Source organism: Corvus cornix, chromosome 24 (assembly GCF_000738735.6).
Source record: "Corvus cornix cornix isolate S_Up_H32 chromosome 24, ASM73873v5, whole genome shotgun sequence".
NCBI lineage: Eukaryota > Metazoa > Chordata > Aves > Passeriformes > Corvidae > Corvus > Corvus cornix.
This window is the reverse complement of record NC_046353.1, coordinates 1,265,501-1,286,375: the sequence shown is the minus strand read 5'-3', so window position 1 is coordinate 1,286,375 and position 20,875 is coordinate 1,265,501. Positions and strand designations below refer to the sequence as shown.

General features: G+C 47.9%; 2 protein-coding genes across 25 annotated transcripts in view; both read left to right on the top strand.

The window, feature by feature from the left end:
• The window catches only part of NCAM1 (neural cell adhesion molecule 1), an 86,079-nt gene extending 83,222 nt beyond the window's left edge, over positions 1 to 2,857 (top strand). For all 13 annotated transcript variants that reach the window (XM_039564989.1, XM_039564991.1, XM_039564988.1 and 10 more), the window contains one exon: positions 110 to 2,857. In XM_039564989.1, the coding sequence (XP_039420923.1) occupies positions 110 to 224 (115 nt within the window). In that variant the 3' untranslated portion in view covers positions 225 to 2,857. The remainder of the gene's footprint in view (positions 1 to 109) is intronic.
• Positions 2,858 to 5,215: 2,358 nt separating this feature from the next.
• TTC12 (tetratricopeptide repeat domain 12) lies at positions 5,216 to 19,929 on the top strand. Of its 12 annotated transcripts, none has more exons than XM_039565005.1 (22): positions 5,218 to 6,613; positions 7,193 to 7,645; positions 8,171 to 8,248; positions 8,628 to 8,749; positions 9,240 to 9,299; positions 9,615 to 9,686; positions 10,032 to 10,092; positions 10,189 to 10,377; positions 10,913 to 10,979; positions 11,537 to 11,625; positions 12,229 to 12,394; positions 13,015 to 13,107; positions 13,280 to 13,334; positions 14,128 to 14,253; positions 14,628 to 14,729; positions 14,904 to 15,221; positions 16,024 to 16,125; positions 16,605 to 16,704; positions 17,634 to 17,859; positions 18,402 to 18,458; positions 19,155 to 19,260; positions 19,379 to 19,929. In XM_039565005.1, exons 1-22 carry the CDS (start codon positions 6,550 to 6,552, stop codon positions 19,382 to 19,384), a joined length of 2,712 nt encoding a protein of 903 aa, XP_039420939.1. In that variant the 5' UTR covers positions 5,218 to 6,549; the 3' UTR covers positions 19,385 to 19,929. The 12 variants fall into 12 exon arrangements, with proteins under 12 accessions (XP_039420949.1, XP_039420944.1, XP_039420939.1 ...); XM_039565013.1 differs by having other exon boundaries at positions 5,219 to 6,613; positions 7,193 to 7,347; positions 7,615 to 7,645; positions 19,155 to 19,929; XM_039565010.1 differs by lacking the exon at positions 16,605 to 16,704 and having other exon boundaries at positions 5,217 to 6,613; positions 14,904 to 15,042; positions 15,153 to 15,221; positions 19,155 to 19,929.
• Positions 19,930 to 20,875: the final 946 nt, after the last annotated feature.

Sequence of the window (20,875 nt, the reverse complement as noted above, 5' to 3'; positions counted from 1 at the left end):
GCTCTCTCAGGGCGATTTGTTTCCAGACAGACGCTCTCTCGCTGTGGCTAGCTCGGCCCAGGCGGTGTTTCCGTGCCTCTAAACTGTGCCCTTTGCTGCCTCTCCCCAGGAAAATGCCCGCAGAGGACAAAGGCGCCGTGCAGGACAGGAAGAGCCCTCCCGCAGAAGTGAAGACGGTGCCCAACGAAGCCACACAAACAAATGAGAACGAGAGCAAAGCATGATCAGCACCGGCAGAGGGGACGGCAGAAACCTTCACCCGAGCATTGAAATCACAACCCACACACCCATCTCATTCCTCTAGTGTCTGTTGCCTTTTTTTAAAAGAGAAAAACAACCAACCAACCAGAAAATGCATAAATGGGGGGAGGGAGGGAATGTCTCTTTTTTCCTTTTTTTTTTTCTCTCTTCTTCTGTTTTTGGTTTGGTTTTTTTTTTTTTTTTTTGGGTTTTTTTGATTTTTGTTTCTTGGTTTTTTTGAGATTTCTAGAAAGGTTCTATTTGTTGTGCACTTGCTTTGAAAAAGTAAAACATGTTAAAAACAGGGTTAAACCCGTCACCAAATCAGGGCTCAGCTGGCCCTGTGTATATTCAAACAAGCAAAAATTGCAATGCTGGTTGCAGTGTGGCTGGGAAGCTCAAAATCAAGTAGTCCTAGACACAAAAAAAAACCACAAAAAAAGACAAAAAAAAAAATGAAAAGAGACCCTGTTGTTTCCTTTGTTAGTATAGCAGAGAGAACCACTGTGCTGCTGGGCACAGCTGGTGCTTAAAGAACAAAGTCCACAATTTATTTTTATACTTTTCAGTCGAGTTTGAAATATGTAAAGCCTCATAAATAAGTTATAATTTCTGTTCACCTTGTATCTGGTCAGTATGCAAAGTGTCTCGAGCTCTTTGTGACTGAATCCTGCTCGCCACGTTAGACCTTTATTTGGGGTTTATTATTATCTATTTTTTAGGAAGAATGCCAAAATTGCAGCTTCGGGGGATGTATTTCAATTTGCAGTATTCAGACTCTACATTTCTTTTTAAATTTTACGTTCAATTTTTGGTTTTGTTTTGTTTTGCCAACTTGGGTTCTTTCCAGTGTTTACAATTGACAGATATTTTTTTAACTTTTGTTGTGTTGAAATGGATGTGTAAAATAGCTGCCTTTTTTTCTTCTTTTTGTTTTTTTTGGTTTTTTTTTTTTTGGTTTTTCAGTAAATCCAGTCCTGTAGACACTAGGGTAGCAGCATGCTTGCTTTGCAAAGGGAGACATTTTCAACCGTGGATGTTTACAGTAGTCGTTTCCCCTTTTCTCTTTTCTTAATTATTGTTATTATTATTATTATTGTTATTATTATTATTATTATTTCTTACTGGAGTAAGAAGAAAAGCAATGCTGGGGTTTGGTTTGGGGTTTTTTTGGGGGGTGGGGGTGTTCAAACCACTTGCCACCAGTCAAGGGCTTTAGCCAGCAATCCCCAGGCTCTGCTTGGGGTGAGGGAATTGCTGGAGAAAATCCTTCTGTGCTTAAATTTAGTTTGAAGTCCCTTGCTGGACCTGGGCCTGACTGCATAAGAGAAATACCATCTCTGCTTTTTTAGGACATTCTCCCCTTTCCTTCACGGAACCCTCCCGGAGCTCTGAGGAGCACAAGGGAGGTTGTACAGTTTGGGCTGGTCTGGGCTCAGGTGTGTGACCAAATCAATCCCTCCTGATCATGGCAGAAAATTCCAGTGGCAGAAAATTCCAGTTGCAGAAAACATAAGTTTCAGAGAATCCCAATTTCAGTTAACACCGATTTCAGAAAATCCCCATTTCAGAAAACTACTCCAATTTCAGTAAATTCAAGTTTCAGTAAATACCAGTTTTCAGAAAATACCACTTTCAGTAAATACCATGCCCTCTGACCCTAAAAAAAAAAAGCCAAAATAAAAGCAAAGATGTTTTTGCCCAAAGGCGCTGGGCAGATTCCAGCCCCTTCCCTTCCTGCAGGTGCAGCTCCACCAGGTGATCCTTGGAGGTCCCTCCCAAGGGACCCTCCTGGTGCATCCCATCCCCTCCTGTGTGCTGGGTCTGTGCCCTGCAGGACCCAACTCCTGCAGTCGGGAGCAGGGGCTGGAACTCGGTGCCAGGGATGTCCCCTGGCACCCTGCAGAGCTGGGGAAGGGGGTGAGGCAGCCCCTGGGTTAAATGATGGATGGGGGGAGCTGATCAATGGGATTTATCATCAGGAATCATGGAGAAACACAGATTTAGGGGTGGGAGAGCTGATTAATTGGATTTATTATCAGGAATCGTGGAGCAACACTGAGATTTGGGGGTGAAAAGGAGCTTTGAGCAGAAGGAAGGCAGAGGAATGTAGGGAGAGACCAGCCCATTGTATAGAGATGTTCCTCCTGTTGGGGTTTTGGGTTTTATTTCCCTTTTTTTTTAAATTTTATTTTTATTTTTATTTTCCCTTTTGTTTTCTTTTTTTTTTTTAAATTCTACTTTAGATCTGCAAGCTTGTGCACTGTGGGTGCGTGACTATTTTAGTGTGAACCGTGTTTTTTGTCATAGTATTGAAATAATAAAAGCTTCAACATAGTTTGGATGTGGAAGGTGTAGCGCTAGTTCAGATTTGAGAAACAAAAAAAATAAATATTCAGGAATTAAAATCATTTAAAAAAAAAACAGAAAGAGAACAACTCTTACAAAGAGCAGAAGCCTTTAAATGAGAAAAGCAACCCGAGCTGACTCTGGCGTTCCCAGAAGGATGAGGGGGGTGTGGAGGCTGTATCCATGTATTCCTTGGGAATATGCAGTCTGTTCCAGTGGCATCACACCATTTCCAGCTGTGAAAAACAATGGTCTTGTCATTTGCTAAGTGTGGGGTTTCTTGCATTTTGTTTTCCTCAGCTCCTGGGGTGCACGGGGAGGGCGATGGAGGTGCAGGCAGAGGCTCCCCGCCCGTCCTGGGCGGCTTTTGGGGCAGGATGGGGCCTCGTTGCCAAGCCTGGTGTCAAGTCCAGCCCTTGCATGACCATCACAGCAGTGTCCATGGAGCCCTGGGCAAGTTGGGCTCATGGTCCCAAGGATTCCTTTCTTTTTCCCCAAAGAAATGAATCCATGAAGAGCAGCCGTGGCCCTGCCACAGCTGGGCAGTGCGGGGGCAGCGCTGGTGCCTTCATCCCCGTGGGTGAGCACAGTTTGTCCCTTCTGTGCCGAGTTCTGGCTGCTTTTGTCACCTGTGTGTGCTGGAACACACAGAGCTGGGCAGCTTGGAAGGAAACACAGCACCCCTCCCAAAAACCTGCCCCAGGACCTCCACCAGCACCTGCCGGGTGGGAACTGGTGGAGCTGCCCCACCTGGATTGGCGTTTTTGTCCCAAAAGGTGACCAGCTCAGAGCCCAGCCTAGCACCCAGTGGCACTTTGGGAGTGGCACTGGCTGGGCTTTAAGGTCCCTTCCATCCCAAAGCTCTGGTTTGGGGCCGATGGAGTGAGCCCCACTCCGAGCCAGGAGGGAACCCTGAGCAGTGTCCAGCAGCTCCTTTCAGTGCTCCCATGACCCCTCCCCACACCTGTGGTGGGTTTACATCGCCCTCGAGGGGGAATCATTCAATTTAATTCAATTTCATGTCCAAGTAGCCCGTTCCCAGCCAGCAGTGGCCTCACAGCTTTGATGGGTCCCCACGGGCAGGGACCAGCCCCACGTTGGTGGCACTGCCCTGGCTGCTCCGTGTGTCCATCCCCGGGGCTGGTGGCACTGCTGGGGCCCGTGGCACTGCCCTGGCTGCTCCGTGTCCCTCCCCAGTGTCACCAGGAGCGCTGCCATCTCGTGCTGCACCATTCGTACAGGTGACAATAGTGCATCCCGCCCGTCAGCTTCCAGAGTGGAGTTTTCTTTTCACACTTTTCTATGGAGCCTTCAAACCCCACATTTTTCACCACCAGGCTGTTTTGGTAGTTGTTCTCAGCCCCTCCATGGCCATCCTTCCCCAGCATTCCCTACTTTTGGGGGCCTTCTATCTTGTTAAAAAAAGAAAAAAACAAAAAATCTTTTTACCGAGTGAAACATCGACTCCACCTTTATCCCCATTCTCACTGGTGTAAATACTGATACTAACTGAGGATTTTGACTTTGCATTCTGTCAGAATACTGTGTTCAAATAAAAATTACAAAAAAAAAAAAAAAAAAAAAAAAAAAAAAAAAAAAAAAGCTGATGCCTGCAGTCTGCCCTTCTTTAGCTGCTCTGCCAGGGCCAGCACCTGGTCCTGCTGCCTCATCCCAACTGAGTGTCACTAACAGCACTTCAGAGTTGATTTCTTTGTCCCTCTATACTTATTTGCTGATTTCCTGGAGATAACAAACACAAAAATGCAGTTTCACAGCTACTGAGGAGCTTTTTCCCCACAAAAAAGGCACTTTTCTGTTGCCTGGCTGTGGAAAGCGTGAGTGGAGCGTTGGGTTAACAGGTGTCCTCTGCTCAGCCTGAATTGGGTGCCTGAACTTGATAACTGAGGTTTGAATGTAATTAATTTATTCAATTAATTCATTTAAAAGTCTTGATATTTTTTTCTAAATTTCAGCTAAAAATTGTCCAAATGGGCAACTTTAATTTTTTTACTCTGGGGATTACAGGGAGGGGAGGGTTGTCTTATCTTCACAAATTCAGGCAAAACAGAGTTGATTTTCACACAGAAGATTCCACTTCACTGAAAAAGAGCTTTTTTAGTCACTACCCGACCATTTGATATAAAAAACACCAACTGCTTTCAACTGGGAGGCATCAATTGACCCGAAGTCCCTGGCTGGGGTTGAAGGAGAGGCTCTGGGGTTGCCCTTTCTGGGTCAGGGTTCCCTGAATGCCCCGGTCACTGTCCACCGTGCCAGCTGGATGGAACCCGTGCCCTGCCTTTGCCCGGTTTCCTGCTGCACCCTTTTAACCTGGAGGAGCTCAGGGCTTCTTCCTTCTCCTCCCACAGAAGTGGAAAGGGATTTTGCTGCCCCTGGAGCTGGGGTTGTGCTCGGTGGCAAAACCACTGACAAATCCTTTATTAGATCTTTATATTTCTGCAGCCGTTTCCTCAACCCTCAGACCTTTTAATTTCCATTTAATTTTCATTTTCCCTCATTTCTCCCTCTGTTAAGGCCATGGCACCTGACTGGCAGCATCACCTTGGCTGAGTGTGGCTCCTTTACCCCAGGCTGGGCTGAATTTGGGGTAAGTCTGAGCGGGGCTGGGGGGCTGGAGGGAGGCGGAGGGACATTTTTGTGCTGCTTCTTTCTCTCATCCCTTCTAGAAATTAAAATTAGCTGGCCTTTTAATCAGATATAAGCACGTGAACATTGTGCACGTGCTTCAGAGCATCATTTTAAGTGCTTTTTGAAGTATTCAGAGACTAAAGGTGTCTCTGCCCTCTGCACATTTGCTGCACGGTGTGGCTTTATCCCCCAGGTTTTGTGGGATAACAAATAAAACCCAAATTCCTGAGCATCCCAGTGCCCCAGCTGTGGCCTCGTGGGTGTTTTTAACTGGGCACTGGGCTGGGAACAGCTTCATTAGAGGGGAAAAACCCTCTTGGGGATGGAGGGTGGTGTGGGCAGAGCTGACGGCAGTGAGAGGAGGGAAGGGAATCGTTGGGGCTTGGTGCATGAGGGGGGAAAAGGGATATCCTGGCTGTTCCTGCAGCCAAGGGGGTGGAAGGGACGGGGGTTCTGGCTGCCTGTGGAGCTCAGCACCTCTCTGGCACTCAGGATTTCATCTCCCGTGTGACGAGGCGGGATGTGGAAGCGGAGGCAGATGGATGTGGCTGCGGTGTGAGTTCCCATCTCACCGGCAGCAGCCCCAGGGTGAGCTGCCCTCGTGCTGCCGGGTGCGCTCCGTGTGGAATGTGCCGTTCCCGGGATGAGGATGTGCCGGGAATGGCAATCCCTTGGCAGCGCAGCTCCGTGCAGCGGCCGACAGCTTCCATCGCCGCCGCCTCCCAAAGATCGGGAAAGCCACAGCGTTTCAGGGAGGCCTTAAAAGAAAAATAAGCCGAGTCTGGTATAAAAATCAGGGCAAGCTTCAGGCCGGACATCAGCAGGAATTTCCCCATGGAAAGGGCGCTCAGGCCTCGGCAGGGGCTGCCCAGGGAGGTTTGCAGTGCCCATCCCTGGAGGCGTCCAGGGAAGGCCTGGACGTGGCGCTCAGTGCTCTGGGCTGGGGACAGGGTGGGGGTGGGTCACAGAGTGGGCTCGGTGGTGTCGGAGCTCTTTTCCAGCCGGGATAATCCCGGGATTTTGTGCCGGGAGCGCGCGGGCGGTGCCTGCCGGTTTCCCGCCAAATTGCCGGCTCGTTTGCATAAACCCCCTCATTTGCATAACCCGCCCCCCTCCGCGTGACCCCGCCCCCTCATTTACATCTCCCCGCCCACCCGCGGCTGCGGCGGCAGCCGCGTCTCCCCGGCAACGGCGCCACGGGTTCGAGGCCCGGCTGCGGCGGGTCCCGCTGTCCGCTACTGTCCCCCGGTGTCCCCCGGTGTCCCCCGGTGTCCCCCGGTGTCCCCTCGTTCCCTCCGCTGTCCCCCGGCCATGCTGCGCGACGAGGACACCGAGGCGGATTTCCAGCGGTTCTTGCGCCGCGTGGACGCAGTCGGTGAGTGTCCGGAGAGGCCCGGCGGCCGCGGCGGCTCCGGCGGGGGAACAGCGCAGGGAGGGAGCGAAGGGAGAGGGAGGAGCGGGAGAAAGGAAGGCAGAAAATCCGTGGGAAAGGGGAAAATTCCCGCTGCTCCCCGCTCTGGTTCGGTTTGTTCAGGGTTTCCCTGTGAGCTCGGGTGAGGGGAGGCTTTGTGGGTGCTGAAGGTCTCTTGTTTTATTGGGGATGCTGAGCCGCTTTCTTTTGTAAATCTCGATTATGGTGACAGAAACTGCAGGTGGCTCCTGGAAGTCACAGGAAATGGACTCTGTAAATGTTTCTGTTCATTTAATGTGTCCAAGGCCACGCTGGACGGGGCTCGGAGCATCCTGCTCTGTGGAAGGTGTCCCTGCCCATGGCAATGGGTGCATTTTAAAGTCTTTTCCAGCCCCAACCATTCCTTGGTTCTATAATTTTATGGTAAAAGCCATCCTGGTCAGCAGTGCCTTCAAAGCGGGTGCCACCTGAACTCCTGGTCCTTTCATGCTTGAAGTCCTGTGTGTGTATATATATCTAATTTTTTTTTCTGTGTCTTTTTAGCCAATTTGCTGCAAGGCCTGAACTCCTCAGACTCGGCTGTCAAGGAAGAAGCCATTGCTGAGACAGAGAAAAGGCTCCGAGAGGAAGGAGCCAGCAGGGAGGAGGAGGAGGAGGAGAGCAGGACCACAGTGAACAGAACAGTCATCAACACTTCTGTAAGGGCTTTTCCCTCTGAAATTAAAGCTGGACACAGTTCAGGTCTTGCCTCGTTAAAGGCACAAATGGAAGCTTTCCAGGAATGTCAAAATGTATCAAATCCTTGCCATCCTTTGTTTAAATGTCAAATGGATGATCCTTCTGTGTGTCAATCTGGATATTTCAGATGTACCCAGATATTCCTGGGTGCTCCCTGTAGCTTTGTGCAAGGGTTCCTTTGCTGTTGTGGCTTTTCCCAAAATATTTGTGCTGTTTCTTTTTTCCAGGACATGGCGAGGGCAGAGGCAGTGGATGCAGGTAGGACAGAGCTCCTCTTAGTCTGCCACAGCTCTAAAACCAGTTTTAGAAGGGATGGAGTTCATGCAAGACCTGATGTCACCCCTGTCAAAGTCCAAGCTGACTTTTGCAGTGGCTTTAACCAAAATTCAATCAGGTTTTTCAAGGTCTTACCAGCACGGTTGTATTTTTCACAGGTAGGAGCCTTATTCTATTCTGGCTCCTCACCTGAACACTTTTTATTCTGAATTTAAAAGCAAACATGTTTGTTTGCCCCTGGAGAGGAGCTGCAGCAAGGCAGGTGTGCAGATCCTCAGTGGTGGCATCATCATTATCTCTGACAGCTTGTCACCACATTCCACTTTGATTGCTGTAATGGCCCCTTAGTATTTTTTTTTTTTAATTAAGAAATGACTCAGAAATGCCCTAGAAATTGGTTTTTTTCCTCTTTTTAAATGAAGTTTGTTTGTTGTTGTTGTTTGGTTTTTTGGGGTTTTTTTGGTTTTTTTGATTCCCTAAAACGCCACCGACTCTCCCGGCTGGAAGGCGCCTTCCTGGCAGCTTTGGAAAAGGATGCAAAAGAACGAGCCCAGCGAAGGAAGAAGAATGAGCAGTTGGCAAATGGTGAGTGCTGAAAGCACTTCAGGCTGGTGCCTTCAAAAAGGACCTGGCAGGGACTGGGGGAGGCACTCCTTTGCTTGTGTGAGCCCAGCACTGGAGCAGGGTTAGGGATTTGACAGAGCTGTTGCATCCTGCATTTCTCCGTGTTCTCCTCACTGTGGTGCTGGTTTGGGATGGAGGGAGGGAGTCTGGGCTGGGCAGAGAGAAGTGCTCGGTTTTCCCTCTGAAAGAGGAATGGCTGCATTGAAAGCCTTGCAAATAATGGGCAGCCTGGAATTCTGGTGGCTCTTCCAGCAGGAGAGCACAGCCTCTGTTCCCTCAGCCGCCGTTTGGGGGAATTAAAGGGGAATTGTTGTTCTCAATGCATTCTGCTGCTCTGCAGCCCTGAAGGAGAAGGGCAACGAAGCCTTCAGGGAAGGAGACTTTGCCCTGGCCATCCGGAGGTACACGGAGGGGCTGCAGAAGCTGAAGGACAAGCAGGAGCTGTACACAAACAGGGCACAGGTCAGTGGGAGCAAAGGAGCCACTTCTGGCTGGTTTTGGTGGTGCTGTGCCAGGATAAAACCCAGACCCATTGTTCTGTTATGTGAGAGTGATTATTCCATCCTGAGCTCACATCTCCTCCCTCCTGGATGTGGTGAACCCCTGCTTCTCCAGAACAACCATTCCAATTCACAGTTCTATTTTAATACACTGGTATTTTTTTTTTAGTGATTCTTTTTCAGGGATCACCTCTAAAACTGTAGAACGAAATATTTGCTTTGCATTCTCTGTTTGCCCTGTGTGTGTGTGGAGTTCTATTAAATTTGTTCTAAATTAGAAAATCCAGGGACATGGCAGACAAGTTCAGAATGGGAATTACCCTGCAAAATCAATGGCCAATCAGCAGCCTAATTTTATTCTTCTTAATTAGCCAGTGTTTGTACAACAGTGGGCAGAAGTTGTTTGAAGGATTCTAATTCTCCTGCCTGGACTATTTTGGGGTTTATTTCAGGCCTACCTGAAGCTCCACGAGTATGAAAAAGCCATCAGTGACTGTGAGTGGGCATTGAAGGTAATTCCGAAACTGTCCAATGGGAAAGACCTCTAAGATTAGCATTGTTTACAGAAATCCATAATTTTGACACACAAATGAGCAGGAAATAATCACCTTTTGGAAGCCCTGCTTTCCACCCTCACCCCAAGCCTGTGTTCCTTGGGTCCCTGGGGCAATAATTCAGCATGAAAACTTTAGACACCTCTAATAAAGGGTATAAATACCCTAATCTTTGCTTTGGGCAGCTCTAATTATTAGTCAGAAGGCTGGAAAAAATATTAAAATATTCATTTTCTAAACACATAACTAATAATAATTTCTTATTTAACCCAGTGCAATAAAAACTGTCTCAAAGCGTATTTTCTAATGGGGAAAGCTCACCTGGCACTGCAGCACTTCAGTGAGGTAAGTTGGCTGAATTTTGTGGCCACAGGACCATGTTTTGTTCTGCTTCTGGTGGGTGAGAGAAAGAAAGTTTCAGGCTATGCCTCATTTTTTGTTTTCTCACTGGAACTCTGATTTTTTGCTCCTTGGGTTTTACTGGAAAATTCCCTTTTAATTTGCAGCAGCAGGCAGGTGTAGGGACTGAGAATACTGGACTTTTTGGAGAGCTTTGACATCTGTGTCTCCATACATTTTATTTTTCACATTTATTAAGGACTGTGGCCCCAAAAACTTTTGGGGTCTGATTGGGATATCATCATCCTATTTTTATCTGAAATTGAGAGCCCTTTTCTTCTCCCCTTTAAGTCCAGGCACTGCTATGAGAAGATGCTGCAAATTGATCCCCAAAAGGAAAACCTGTTTAAAGGTAAGCAGTGGATATTTCTTCACTTGTTTACTGATGAAGATGGAACAGAACAGAAACCATTTCCCTGCCATGCTTGGTTTCCTTCTGATTTCCCAGATTGTGTGAATGAGGCCAACTTGGAGGAGAAGAGGGTGAGAGATGAAGAGAGAGCAGCGAGGGAAGTCCAGGCTGGGAATGCTGCTGCTTTATCCATCCAGGAATTGCTGCAGAGGATCAACACCCCTGGCCAGGATATCCTCTACTACACAGCAGGCATCAGGCTTCTGGCAGAAGCTCTGAACAATTGTGAGTATTTGATGCAGAAGTTGTTCATTTGGGGAGTTGTAACCCAGGCAGAGGAGGGCAAGGGAGCAGTTTTTAAAGGAGCAGAGGAACTGTTCCTGTATTTAAAACATCAAACTGGCAATGTTTGATGTTTCAGTGTGGCCAGTAGGTATTTCAGGTGTTTACAGCATTTTGTAGAATTACACTGATGATGTAGCTGAGCTGTTGAGACTTCTTGGGGATTTGGGTCTCGTTTGTTCAGAAGTATCTGTAATTCTCTGTTAAAGCCCATTGAGTTACAAAGCGACTTTTGTGTTTCAGCCTTCCTAAACACTTGAAGCCAACAGGCATTCAAGCCAGGCATGAATCAGAGCAATTTTCAGCTTCCAAGCTGCTGCTACTTCTTCATTCCTGGAGTTTGCCCCCTCTTTCAATGATGTTTTTCCCCAAAGTTGCTGGTGCAGTGACCTTTTCTTTTAGCACTGTGCAGGAAGAGCAGGAGCCTGCCTGGCTGTGTGGATCACACACCTGAGCTGTTTATCTCTGCCTCTTCCAGGCACCGGGCAGACGTTATTTAGGACAAACAATGGCTTCAGTATCCTCGGGAACGAGCCTGTCAGAGGGTAAGAGCTCTCCAGAGGGGACAGTGGGGGCTCCAGCCTGAGGAAATGGGAATATTGTTTTCAAGAAACAGAATCACCTCTTGAAATGCAGATGAACTGATCAGAGGAGAATGTAATACCAGATTTTAGTGTCTGAATGGAGGGACTTGTACCTCACTCTGACACAAACAGTGCTCCCTTAGATGCAGGGAGGAGAATTCATTAATTGCTGTTGTGTCTGCTCTTTCTGGGCAGTTATCCTATCTCTGTGGTGAGAACAGGTTGGTAGAAAAAACCTGAATATAAAAGAACATCTGAAGGCAGTTGGTTGCTCCAGCTACACCCCCTGGTGCTCTGGCCATCAGTGAATATTTGGGTGTTCAGCTCTGTACCGCAGCCTGAAGAGGAGCATCCCTGGGACCTGCAGCACTGAGACTCTTCAGGGTTCATCCATATTTTGGGTGGTGCCTGCAAACACACCTGAGGGATGAAGCAGTCAGAAATTTTTATTCCTTGGCTGTTTCTCACTGGTTTGGTCCATCCTCTGCTCTGTTCACAAGCTGACTGTTCTCGTTCAGGGCCTTCTGTGCAGAGAGGAAGAGCCCTGCTGAGGTGGAGCTGTGTGTTTCCCTTCTCCTCCTGTGGCAAGCTGCCTGTGCTGGGAATGGTAAAGCTCTGGAATGCCCACTCATCCCTGTTAACGTGTAATTAATGTGGCATTGCTGGGGCTGGGACTGGGCTGGCATGGCCACCCCTCTCCCAGAGCACCTGGATCCACCCAGACCTGATTGTAACCGAGTTTTACAGGTCAGAGGAGGTGTTGGATGCAGCCATAGCTTTGGCAGGATGAAATTTCCACTCTGTGAGCATTTCAAATCCACCCAAGGGGTGCAGAGTAAATGCCCTGTGATCATTGCTGCTCCTAGGATAATACCACTTGTACAATTTTCTGGTTTAAGCAGTTATAGCTGCAAAAAGCAGAGCTTCATAGAAGAGAAGGCTGAATTCTTTTAGAATTAAGCCATCAGTAGTGCTTGGGCAGATACCTGCCTCTGTTTTTAGGGAATACCCACGTGGGTGAGAAATGGGCTGGGGTGGGTGGTAAAGTGGTGCAGGTGCCACAAGGGGAAATACAGAATATTGGTGCCTGTGTTGACTTGTGGGGTTCAGCTGATGCCAAATAAAATATTACTGCTGAAAAAAAAAAAAAATTTAAAAATGAGGATGCCAGTGTGTGACATTGCTCTGAGATTTTCTCTCCTTTTTCCAGAAGAAAATCAGCGTCTCCTGTTGGCCCAGCCTGAAGTGAATGCCCAGCTGCCAGAGCTGCTTTCCTCTGGGACACACGAGATCCAGAGGGAGACCTTGGCACTGATTTGTCTCTGCTCAGAGAACGAGAGCAGCAGGAGGCTGCTGGCCAGGCAGGAGCTGAGCAGGTGACCAACGCCAGGAAAATGCCCTGGAAGGCTGAGCTCAGTGCTCAGAACTCCCTGCCCCAGCTCCAGGGGGAGACTTCACTGAGGCTTCTGCCCCTTCCTGGGACAGGCCTGGCCTGGCAAAACTGAGAGTTGGCTGTGTGGGGTAGAACTGCAGGAAGTTCTGATGTCTGAAACAAAGTAGGAGGGTGCTCAGTGCCCTCCTTTAAACACGTGTAGCACTCAGGCAGAGCTCACCCTGCTGCCTTTAAAATCTCCTGGTTTGCAGCTGAGGGTCTCTCCTCATTTAATAATTGGGATTTGTGGTTATTTAGTGTTGCCATGACTCACTGAGTGGGAGAAGAAACACCATTCCCTTACCTTTATCCCACTGTCCTGCTGCTTCCTCCCAGAGTTAACCAGAGGAGAAATGTCCATTTACTGCTTTGGAGGAGTCGTGGATGAACAGGAGAGATTGTTCATTTTTCCTGGGGAGGAAAGGTTAAAGGAATGAGCCACATGTCAGAGGGTGCTTAAAAAAGGCAGATTTAACTGTGGCTTGAAATACCAACAACCTGAAAAAACAGAATTTTGATCTTTAGTAATGAAACCAAAGCTGACACCAATTTTTGGTGCAGCAGATGGCTGCAGGTTTTGATGGCATTTGTCAGGAACACTGATGAAGAGGCTGATGGTGCCATGAGCATCCTGTCTGACTTAATTGTGGCCGACAGGTAATTTAAATTCCTCATTCATTTCTGTAAAGTTGTGCTTTGAGTTGTACTGAATGGAACAGGGACAGGCTGTTGGTCACCTCTGCTGTGAGGTTACTGATGTTTTTGTTGCTCTTGTCTTGCCTTTAGCTGTGTTTTTTGCCTAAAACTTTGGGTTTTTATCCCTCCACAGGTTCCAAACCGAGCATCAGGTCCTGCTTTCCAGGGCTTTACTCACTGAGTTGATGGTAGGAATAATGTGATTTTGTGTTTCCAGTTTATTTTGGTGTAACATATCCTGTGTCTGCTCTATAGGTGCAAGAAATGGTCAGGACAATGTTCTTTTTCTCCAACATTTTGTCCTACACATCCCTAATTTAATATTCAGTAAAAACTCTGGCCTTGGTTGCAGAGCCCCACTGATAGTTTCACCTTCAGTTTTGTGTTGTGCTCTTCTTGGTGCGACTTTAATCCCCTGTCAGCAACTGCTTCTGTGACTTTTTCCTTCTAATCTGAGGGCTCAGGGTGAGGAGATGACATTGGGTCCCAAGGTAAATAATCCCTTTCCTGGGTATCCTTTATTCCAGCAGCAAATTTAAAATGTGTTGGTACAGAAACCTGTGCTGAGGAAGGAGGAAGGTTGGTTCTGCTGCAGAGTGGCAGAGCTGGGAAGTAAAACACTCCCACTTCTCCAAATGAGCAGCAAGACAATAATGACACAACTTCCACTGTTTGTTGCTCTTCTTTCTGAACATTCCTTGCTGGAATTACAGCTGCAGCAGCTCTTCTGTGCCCTGAGTGAGTGACTGTAGGAAATGTTCACAGCCTGGGGCTAGGGAACACAAAATCCATCCCTTTTCCCCAGGGCTCTTAAAGCAGGAGATCCGTTTTGGAAGTGAGGGAAACCTGCAAACCTTGGGCAGCTGGGATTTAGCAGCGAGACCCTGGAATCCCATTTCCCATTGCCAGAGGGGCTGGCACACACATGTGCTGTTTCCTCCTGGTTTGGTGTGAATTTTCCCTTCCCTCCCTGTGTTTCAGGGGCGCTTCAGGCAGGTGAACCCAGCGGGCACAGCCCTCACTGTGGGCATGGTGGGCAGCCTGTGTGCAGATGCTGAGGTGCGGGCACAGCTGGCTCGGAGCAGGGAGTGCTGGCAGGCCTGCCTGGTAAAGCAACCTGGGGAGTGTTCCCAGCCCTCTCTCCCATTTGTCTGCTCCCCTCACAGCCCTGAGACCTTTCACTCCATTTGGGATTTTGGGTGAAGCTCTCAGAGCAGCCCATCCTCAGTTGTGCCCCTTAAAAGGGTGAGGCTGTGGTGTGAACCCAGTCCTCAAAAACTGAAGGGTCCAGAGGGTGGGAAGGGATCTTTGGAACAGCCCAGACATCACAAGTTTGGAGTGGGCAGCTTTGGGTACCAGACACAGGAATTTGTGTCACAAAGGTGTCCTTAGCTCTGCTTCTCCCAGGACTTCTCTCCCCCGAGAAGGCTGAGGAAGTGCTGGCCCTGGGAGCTGATTTCCCTGCCCTGCTCTGCACACAGGATGAGTGCTCTGATGGCAGCAGCCCTGAGAACAGTCAGTGTGTGTTGGCAGTGCTGGGCCTGATGATGAACCTGCTGCTTGAATCCAATGACACCATCCAGGTATGCAGCTTCTGTGAGTTAAACACAAATGATGGTGTTGCAGGTTATTTTTAAGGGTAGTTCACAATTTAAGTAGGCTGAAAAGTGAAAAAAATGACAACTTTCTCCTCTACCACCACCTTCTCTATATACACAGTTAAAGGGAAAAAACCCACGTAAATTATCTTTCCACAGTGGTATAAAAGTTTTGTTTGGAATCACTCTCCAATTGTGCCATGTTCTGAGATGCTGGGCACATTCCAAAATTATCCAAAACTCAGCATTCCATCAAGAAGGAAGAATTCCCTAAGTTCCCTGGGGCGGTGCAGAGCTGGTAACTCACTGGTGTCCCCTGATCTCCAGGGGACTCTTTTGTCCATGATCCCATTTCTGCTCCAACCCTCCCAGCCCCAGCTGGACCTGAGTTCTCCCTGTGTTTTCCAGGACTTTGCTGTGCCCATCAGTGGCAGGTGCCTGGCTCTGCTCAGCCATCAGGACGGAAGGATTGTCACAGTAAGTCACCAACAGAAGCTGGTTTAGGCTTTCCTGAGCTCTTCAGAGCAAACCTCTGCCCTGTGCAGGAGGCTTTGAAGCCTGAAACATTCCTAATAGCAATAAAGAAATAATAGTCTGCTTTTATAGTCATCATTTTATGGCTTTATATTCATCATTATATGGCTTGATGCAAGAGGTTTTCACTGTTCTCTTGAAATCTGCTGATAGAAACTCTTACAAACCGTTTCATCCTTAGCCAGGTTTTCAACATAAAACCCTCTAAAAATCAATGGAGAAGCAAAGCAAGAACAATTGGGGTGTTCAGCAGCTTTGCAGTTCTTGTATGGGAATTACAACTGTGCTCCTGGGAATAGGGTGGGACTGCAGGGAGAGCTGCTCTCTCCAGGCAGGAGCAGATGTGGGCTCTGAGTGCTTTCCCTGAGCTCTCAGGAGCTGTTCTGAGGTGTTTCACTTCACTCCGTGCCAGCAGTGCTGGGCTGGTCTCTACCAGGAATTTGTAATTTTATTTTTTAATGAATAAACCCCCAGGGAGTTGTGCTGGTGCCAGTTTGGGCTCATCTCTCCCCGTGCTGAGTCTCCAGAAGCTCTGCTGTGCTCAGTCCCCAGGAAACAATAAAAAAGCCACATCCTAAAGATGTTCTTTGTTAGATTCTGTAATTCTGGGATTCCCTTAATTTCTGTGAATTTCTCCTTTTAGCACTTTAATTACTTCAGTCTTACTCTGCAAGAAACAAAACAACTAAGCTGCCTGAACCAATAAACATTTCCTTTTGTTCTCTCTCCTTTTTCCCTCATTTAGAGAGCCACTGGAGTGCTGAGCCGTGCCCTGCCAGCGTCTCCCTCAGCAGTGGAAGAAGTGGTGAAAGGAGGAGTGGTGAAGAAAATGCTCAAATTCTTGAAAGTAAATGAAACTCTCTTTATTTCTGCCTGCATTGTCCCTTGAGCAAACCTAAATTCCCCTGTGTTTATTCTCCTTTCCCTGAAGGATGTGTGTGCATCAGTGTTGTCCTTGTAACAGCGCTCCCAGGGTTCATTTTAAGCCTTTTAAACAAATTTTTTAATTCTTATTTTAATTTTTGCTGTATATCTGTGTCCAGCAGATGTGGATTATGCAGATCAAGTTAATCTAGAAAAAATCTGTGGCACTGGGCTCTTGTCAAGGGGAGTTGATGGTTTGAAAGGGATTTGGCTGCAGAGATCCAGGGAATTTTGTGTGTTCATTGCTGGCAGGAATTAAATGAGTTTTATGTGATTCTCAGCCTGTGTTCACCTTGAGATAAATGCCTTGTAAAGGTTTTCATCTGATATTTGGGCTCAGGCATGAGGAATACCTGAGTCTCCCCAGGGTACCCAAACTGTTCTGGGCTTTAATCCCATCAGGTTGCAGGGCAGCTCACATCCAGCTATGCCATAAAGACCCTTTCCATCTGCACCAAGAGCAGCAGGCAAGCTCAGGAAGAGCTGGTGAAATGGGATAAAAGTAAGTGAAACTTCTGATTTCCAGGGTTTGGGGTTATTCATGGTTTCCTCCATGGAGATATTTGGCCTGGTATTAAAACCAGGTGGAGCTGGAGGCAGAGGGATGGGCTTTTCTGATCTGTTTGCTCTGCTCCTGTGGTACAACACTGCTTGGATTGCTTTAAAACCCAGCCCCAATTAATGCTAACAGAACTACAGAGAATGCTTAGATTTTATTTAAATGGCTGAACCTGTCAAGAAGCTGTCAGTGCCTGCAGTTCAACCTGAACCCCAAGGATTTCCTCTCATTAAAAGCCTTTCAGAGCATCATCTCCCTTTTGTGCAGCCCAGATTCCTCTCACTGTCAGCTGCAGACTGAGCTTTCATTCCCTCAAATCAGCAGCAACACTTCACTCTCATTCTCTCCACCAAAACTCTGGGTATTAACCTGTGAGCAGTCACTGATTCTTATTTTGTCAGCTCTGTTTGCCAGAGGAAGCCTCACAGATGAGAAAGCCATGGCTGTGCTTTTTCTAGACAGTGTTCAGTGATCTCTAAGTGTTTCAGGATCTCTGGCCTGAGATGTTGCTGCTGCTTTCAGGTGTCAGAGCCAAAGCACTCTGCTGTACTTTGGGGCAGGTCTCAGATGAGCTGAGCTGCTTTGGCAGCTCAGGATGTACAGAAAGCCTTTTTTATGTTTCTTTTTCCAGCTGTCCTTTCCACAACAGCATTTCTGGTTTAAGGCATTCAACGTGGCACGTTCAGTTCTTTGTGAGAGACACATCTGGGCAAGTGCAGCTGAGGCAGCCTCCTGAATGCTGCAATTGCCATGAAATTCCCTTGCTCCCTGAGCTTTTCTAGGAAAACAGCACCAAACTCACTCCCTGCAGACAGCAGGGAACACCTGGAGCAGCTCTGAGTGCATCTAACAGTGATTCCCCCTCCTGCCAGGGTTCCAAGTGCTGCTGAAGCTGCTGGAGTCAGAGAATGAGCTGATTGTGGGGAATGCAGCTTTCTGCCTCAGCCAGTGCCTGCTCATTCCCGGGGCAGCGACTTCCCTGCTGGATTCCAACGTGGTGCTGCTGCTGCTGAGGCAGGCAGGGGGTGATGCCCAGAGAACCTCGGTGCAGGAGAACTCAGCCATTGCCCTGGGCAGGCTCTGTAAGGCTGAGCCAAGGTAGGGCCAAAAACTCACTTTTTTTTCCTTCCCTTTTTTGTTACTAGGTGATAATCCCTGAAAAACCAAGCAGTGTAAGTCTTCCCTCTTGTGATCCTGTCCCCAGATCCTGCTTTAGGGCTCCTGGGGTGTCAATTATCTGTCTCACACCTTTCAAGGAGTGCATTTACCTGTGCTGGAAGAACAGAAGTGATGTTAGAAGTCTGTAGATCCCAAATGAGCAGTAGAGAAAGTATCAGCCCTGAGATTCATATAGCAGCAGAAATATAAAAGGGAAACACCTTTTTTGCTTAGATTTATCAATCTGAAATGCCATCTATTTGAAGAATATTATCTATGTGCCTTTCTGAGGGCAATAATAATCTAGAAATTCTATATTAAGATTATCTGTATTAACTCTGTAGTAGTATTATCTAGAAACTTTATTTGAAGAGGAATTTATTGAACATAGCATTAAACACCCCTGGAAGTTTGGGCAGAGCAGTGAAAGCTTTAAAATTTTACTTTTTACTCACCATCTGTTCCCTCTGTTGTCTTTCCAGGCACATTCCTCAGCTGAGGAAGCTCAATGGCTTCTCCATCCTGAACTCCTCCATGAAGTACGTGCACAGCAGCTGAACTCTCCGAAACCTTCCACAAGTGCCCTTCATTGCAGGAGATAAGAATGAGAATCTTTTTTACCTTTGTTAAGTGTGTTAAAATTGTTCAATCCTGTTCACCAAAAGGTACTCTGGGAAGGGCTCAGCTGCAGATCGGGTGGTGGGTTGAGAGCTGGTTGGGAGTTGGTTGGGAGCGTGAGGCAGTGAGTGCTTGGGTGATGCCATGAAGATTTTTGCCTTTTCTTTTATACCCCTGTTATACCTTTTTTACAACTTCTGTATTCCCGGTGCTTTTTGCCTACATTCTTGGACTTGTCAAGCTAAGAGACTCAACATTTTAGAAGCTTCATAGCCAGGGATCAGTGTGCCCCAGAGCCCAAGGTCCTCTCCAGAACACATTCTGTAAACCAAGATAGAACCATCCAGGGGAAGGTTCCTTGGGGAGGGGGGCTCACTCGAGCCTCTCATTGGGGAATCTTTGATAGATCTGCTAATTAGTAACACCTATAATGTTATACCCAATGTTGGGGCGGGAGGAAGGAGAGACACAGAGACACAGGGAAAGAGAGAGATAGACTCGGTGGGATGCATTTCGGTGCATATGACCTGGACGTGTACACCTAAGGATCCTTAAAAATAAATACCAAGGTAAAACCCCTTTTCCCCTTCTAACCGTGTATGCCTCTTGATTTTAAGACCAGGAAAAGGCATCACGGGGAGATGCGAGGACCACATGAGCAGGAGGCTGTGGGGCAGAGGGACTCGTGAGCGACGACACCGCAGTGGCAGCAGCTGTGCTGGGGTGATTTTATGACAGTTCTGTATTCCCCTATCGTCTGCTTGATGCCCAGAAATGGGTCCTGCAGCTTTAGCTGGGAATTCCTGGGCACGGTGTGAGCTCACCTCCCCGCATTGCTCAGCTTTAGCAGCGCAGAGGGAGAGTCACATTTCCTGCTTTTGGCTGAGGCAAGAGGTGTTTGCCGGACTGCACACAGCAATCCTCTGGCACCTGTGGTTCTTTTCGGAGCTCTTCGGCCTGGCTGTGATCCGAGAACCAATCTCGGACCCCGCGGACCCCGGCCCGGACCCAGCTACAGCAAAGCGCTCCGAACGCGCCAGCTTTCGCCACGGCGAGGAGCTTTCACACCTTAACAGTTACTCATCTTTTCCCCGGGCCCTGCGGGCACCCTGCTTGTTAAACAAATAGCGTTTCGGTAAATAAATAGCTTTTCGAACTCTCCTCCAAGAAAATTCCTTCCGTCTCGGTGGGGGAGGGAGTGCCGACACCTAGAGGAGACCTTCCTTTGAGGAGGTTTCCTCCTAAACTTGTCTCAAACCGAGACAGCAGCCAATGAGTGCCTTTCTCAGTTAGGTTTCAGTTAAGTTCTGTTAAGGTTTGGTTCAATTCTGTTGAGTTTAGAGTATAAAAACCTTGGTTTGCTACAATAAAATTACCTTCTTCGGAGCTATAGGGAGGTCTGTGTGTCTTTGTTCCCCATTGCTACACTTCATATGACTTTCTTCTTGAGTTTTCTTTTCTTTAATAAAATTAATTCAAAGCACATTGACTTTCCAGTGGGTTTTTGCAGTGGTTTTGGTCCCCCACAGAAGCCAGTGAAACAATACCAAGAGGAAGAAGTTCATTTATTATCTCAGCTACCAGCTAAAATAACACCTTGCATTTATGGCCATTTACCAAATTGATGTCATTTATTAAAGCACAGACAGCCTAATACAATGTAGCTCTTTGCTTGTCTTGGTTTTGAACACGGGAAACAGAAGAATTTGTTACATTTCTGTGAAGAATAAGCACAGGCCAGTCATGTTTGGCTTTAAAATGGCTCTTGAGCTGCCCTCCTTGGCACCTGGGGGTGTCAGTGCTGTGGGGAATCTTTGTCCCCTCAGAACAGGGGCTGACAAATTCTCCATCATCGCTTTTTCAAAAGCAGCTGCATCAGCTTCCCACTGGGGAAGAAGGAGATTCTCTTGCACTTGGGACGGGGTTTTTCTCCCCTCTCAGTGCAAAGCATGAGGTGGATAATCTCAATTTAATAATCTGGGGGGGTTTTGAGATCCTGCCACTGAGCTCCAGCCTGCCCAGATTTGCCTGTACCAAATCCTGTGTGGAGGGTTCAGGAGCTGCACAAGTGCCAGGGATTTTCCTTCCCAGGGAGTGGGAAAAGCTGCAGTGCCCTGACCTTGGCTCCCACAGGGAGGTGAGGGGCACGGCTGGTGCTGGAAATGGGATCTGCCAGCCCCTCACTGCTGAGTTCCCTGCTGGACTCCCCTTTCTCAGCCTGGAGAATGGGTTATTGTTGTTTCCCTCGGGAGCCATCGCCTCTCCCTGGCTGTCCCTGCTGTTCCCAGCTGTCATTATGGGCCTTATCTGCCTTTTGCTCAGGTTTGTACTGCCCTCG

Excerpts from the sequence above, each read along its gene's own strand:
- TTC12 (XM_039565004.1), top strand. The coding sequence starts at position 6,550 with ATGCTGCGCGACGAGGACACCGAGGCGGATTTCCAGCGGTTCTTGCGC. Across the intron at positions 10,378-10,912 it reads GGCAGAAGCTCTGAACAATT|GCACCGGGCAGACGTTATTT; the intron begins GTGAGTATTTGA and ends TGCCTCTTCCAG. Across the intron at positions 13,335-14,127 it reads CTTTACTCACTGAGTTGATG|GGGCGCTTCAGGCAGGTGAA; the intron begins GTAGGAATAATG and ends CCTGTGTTTCAG.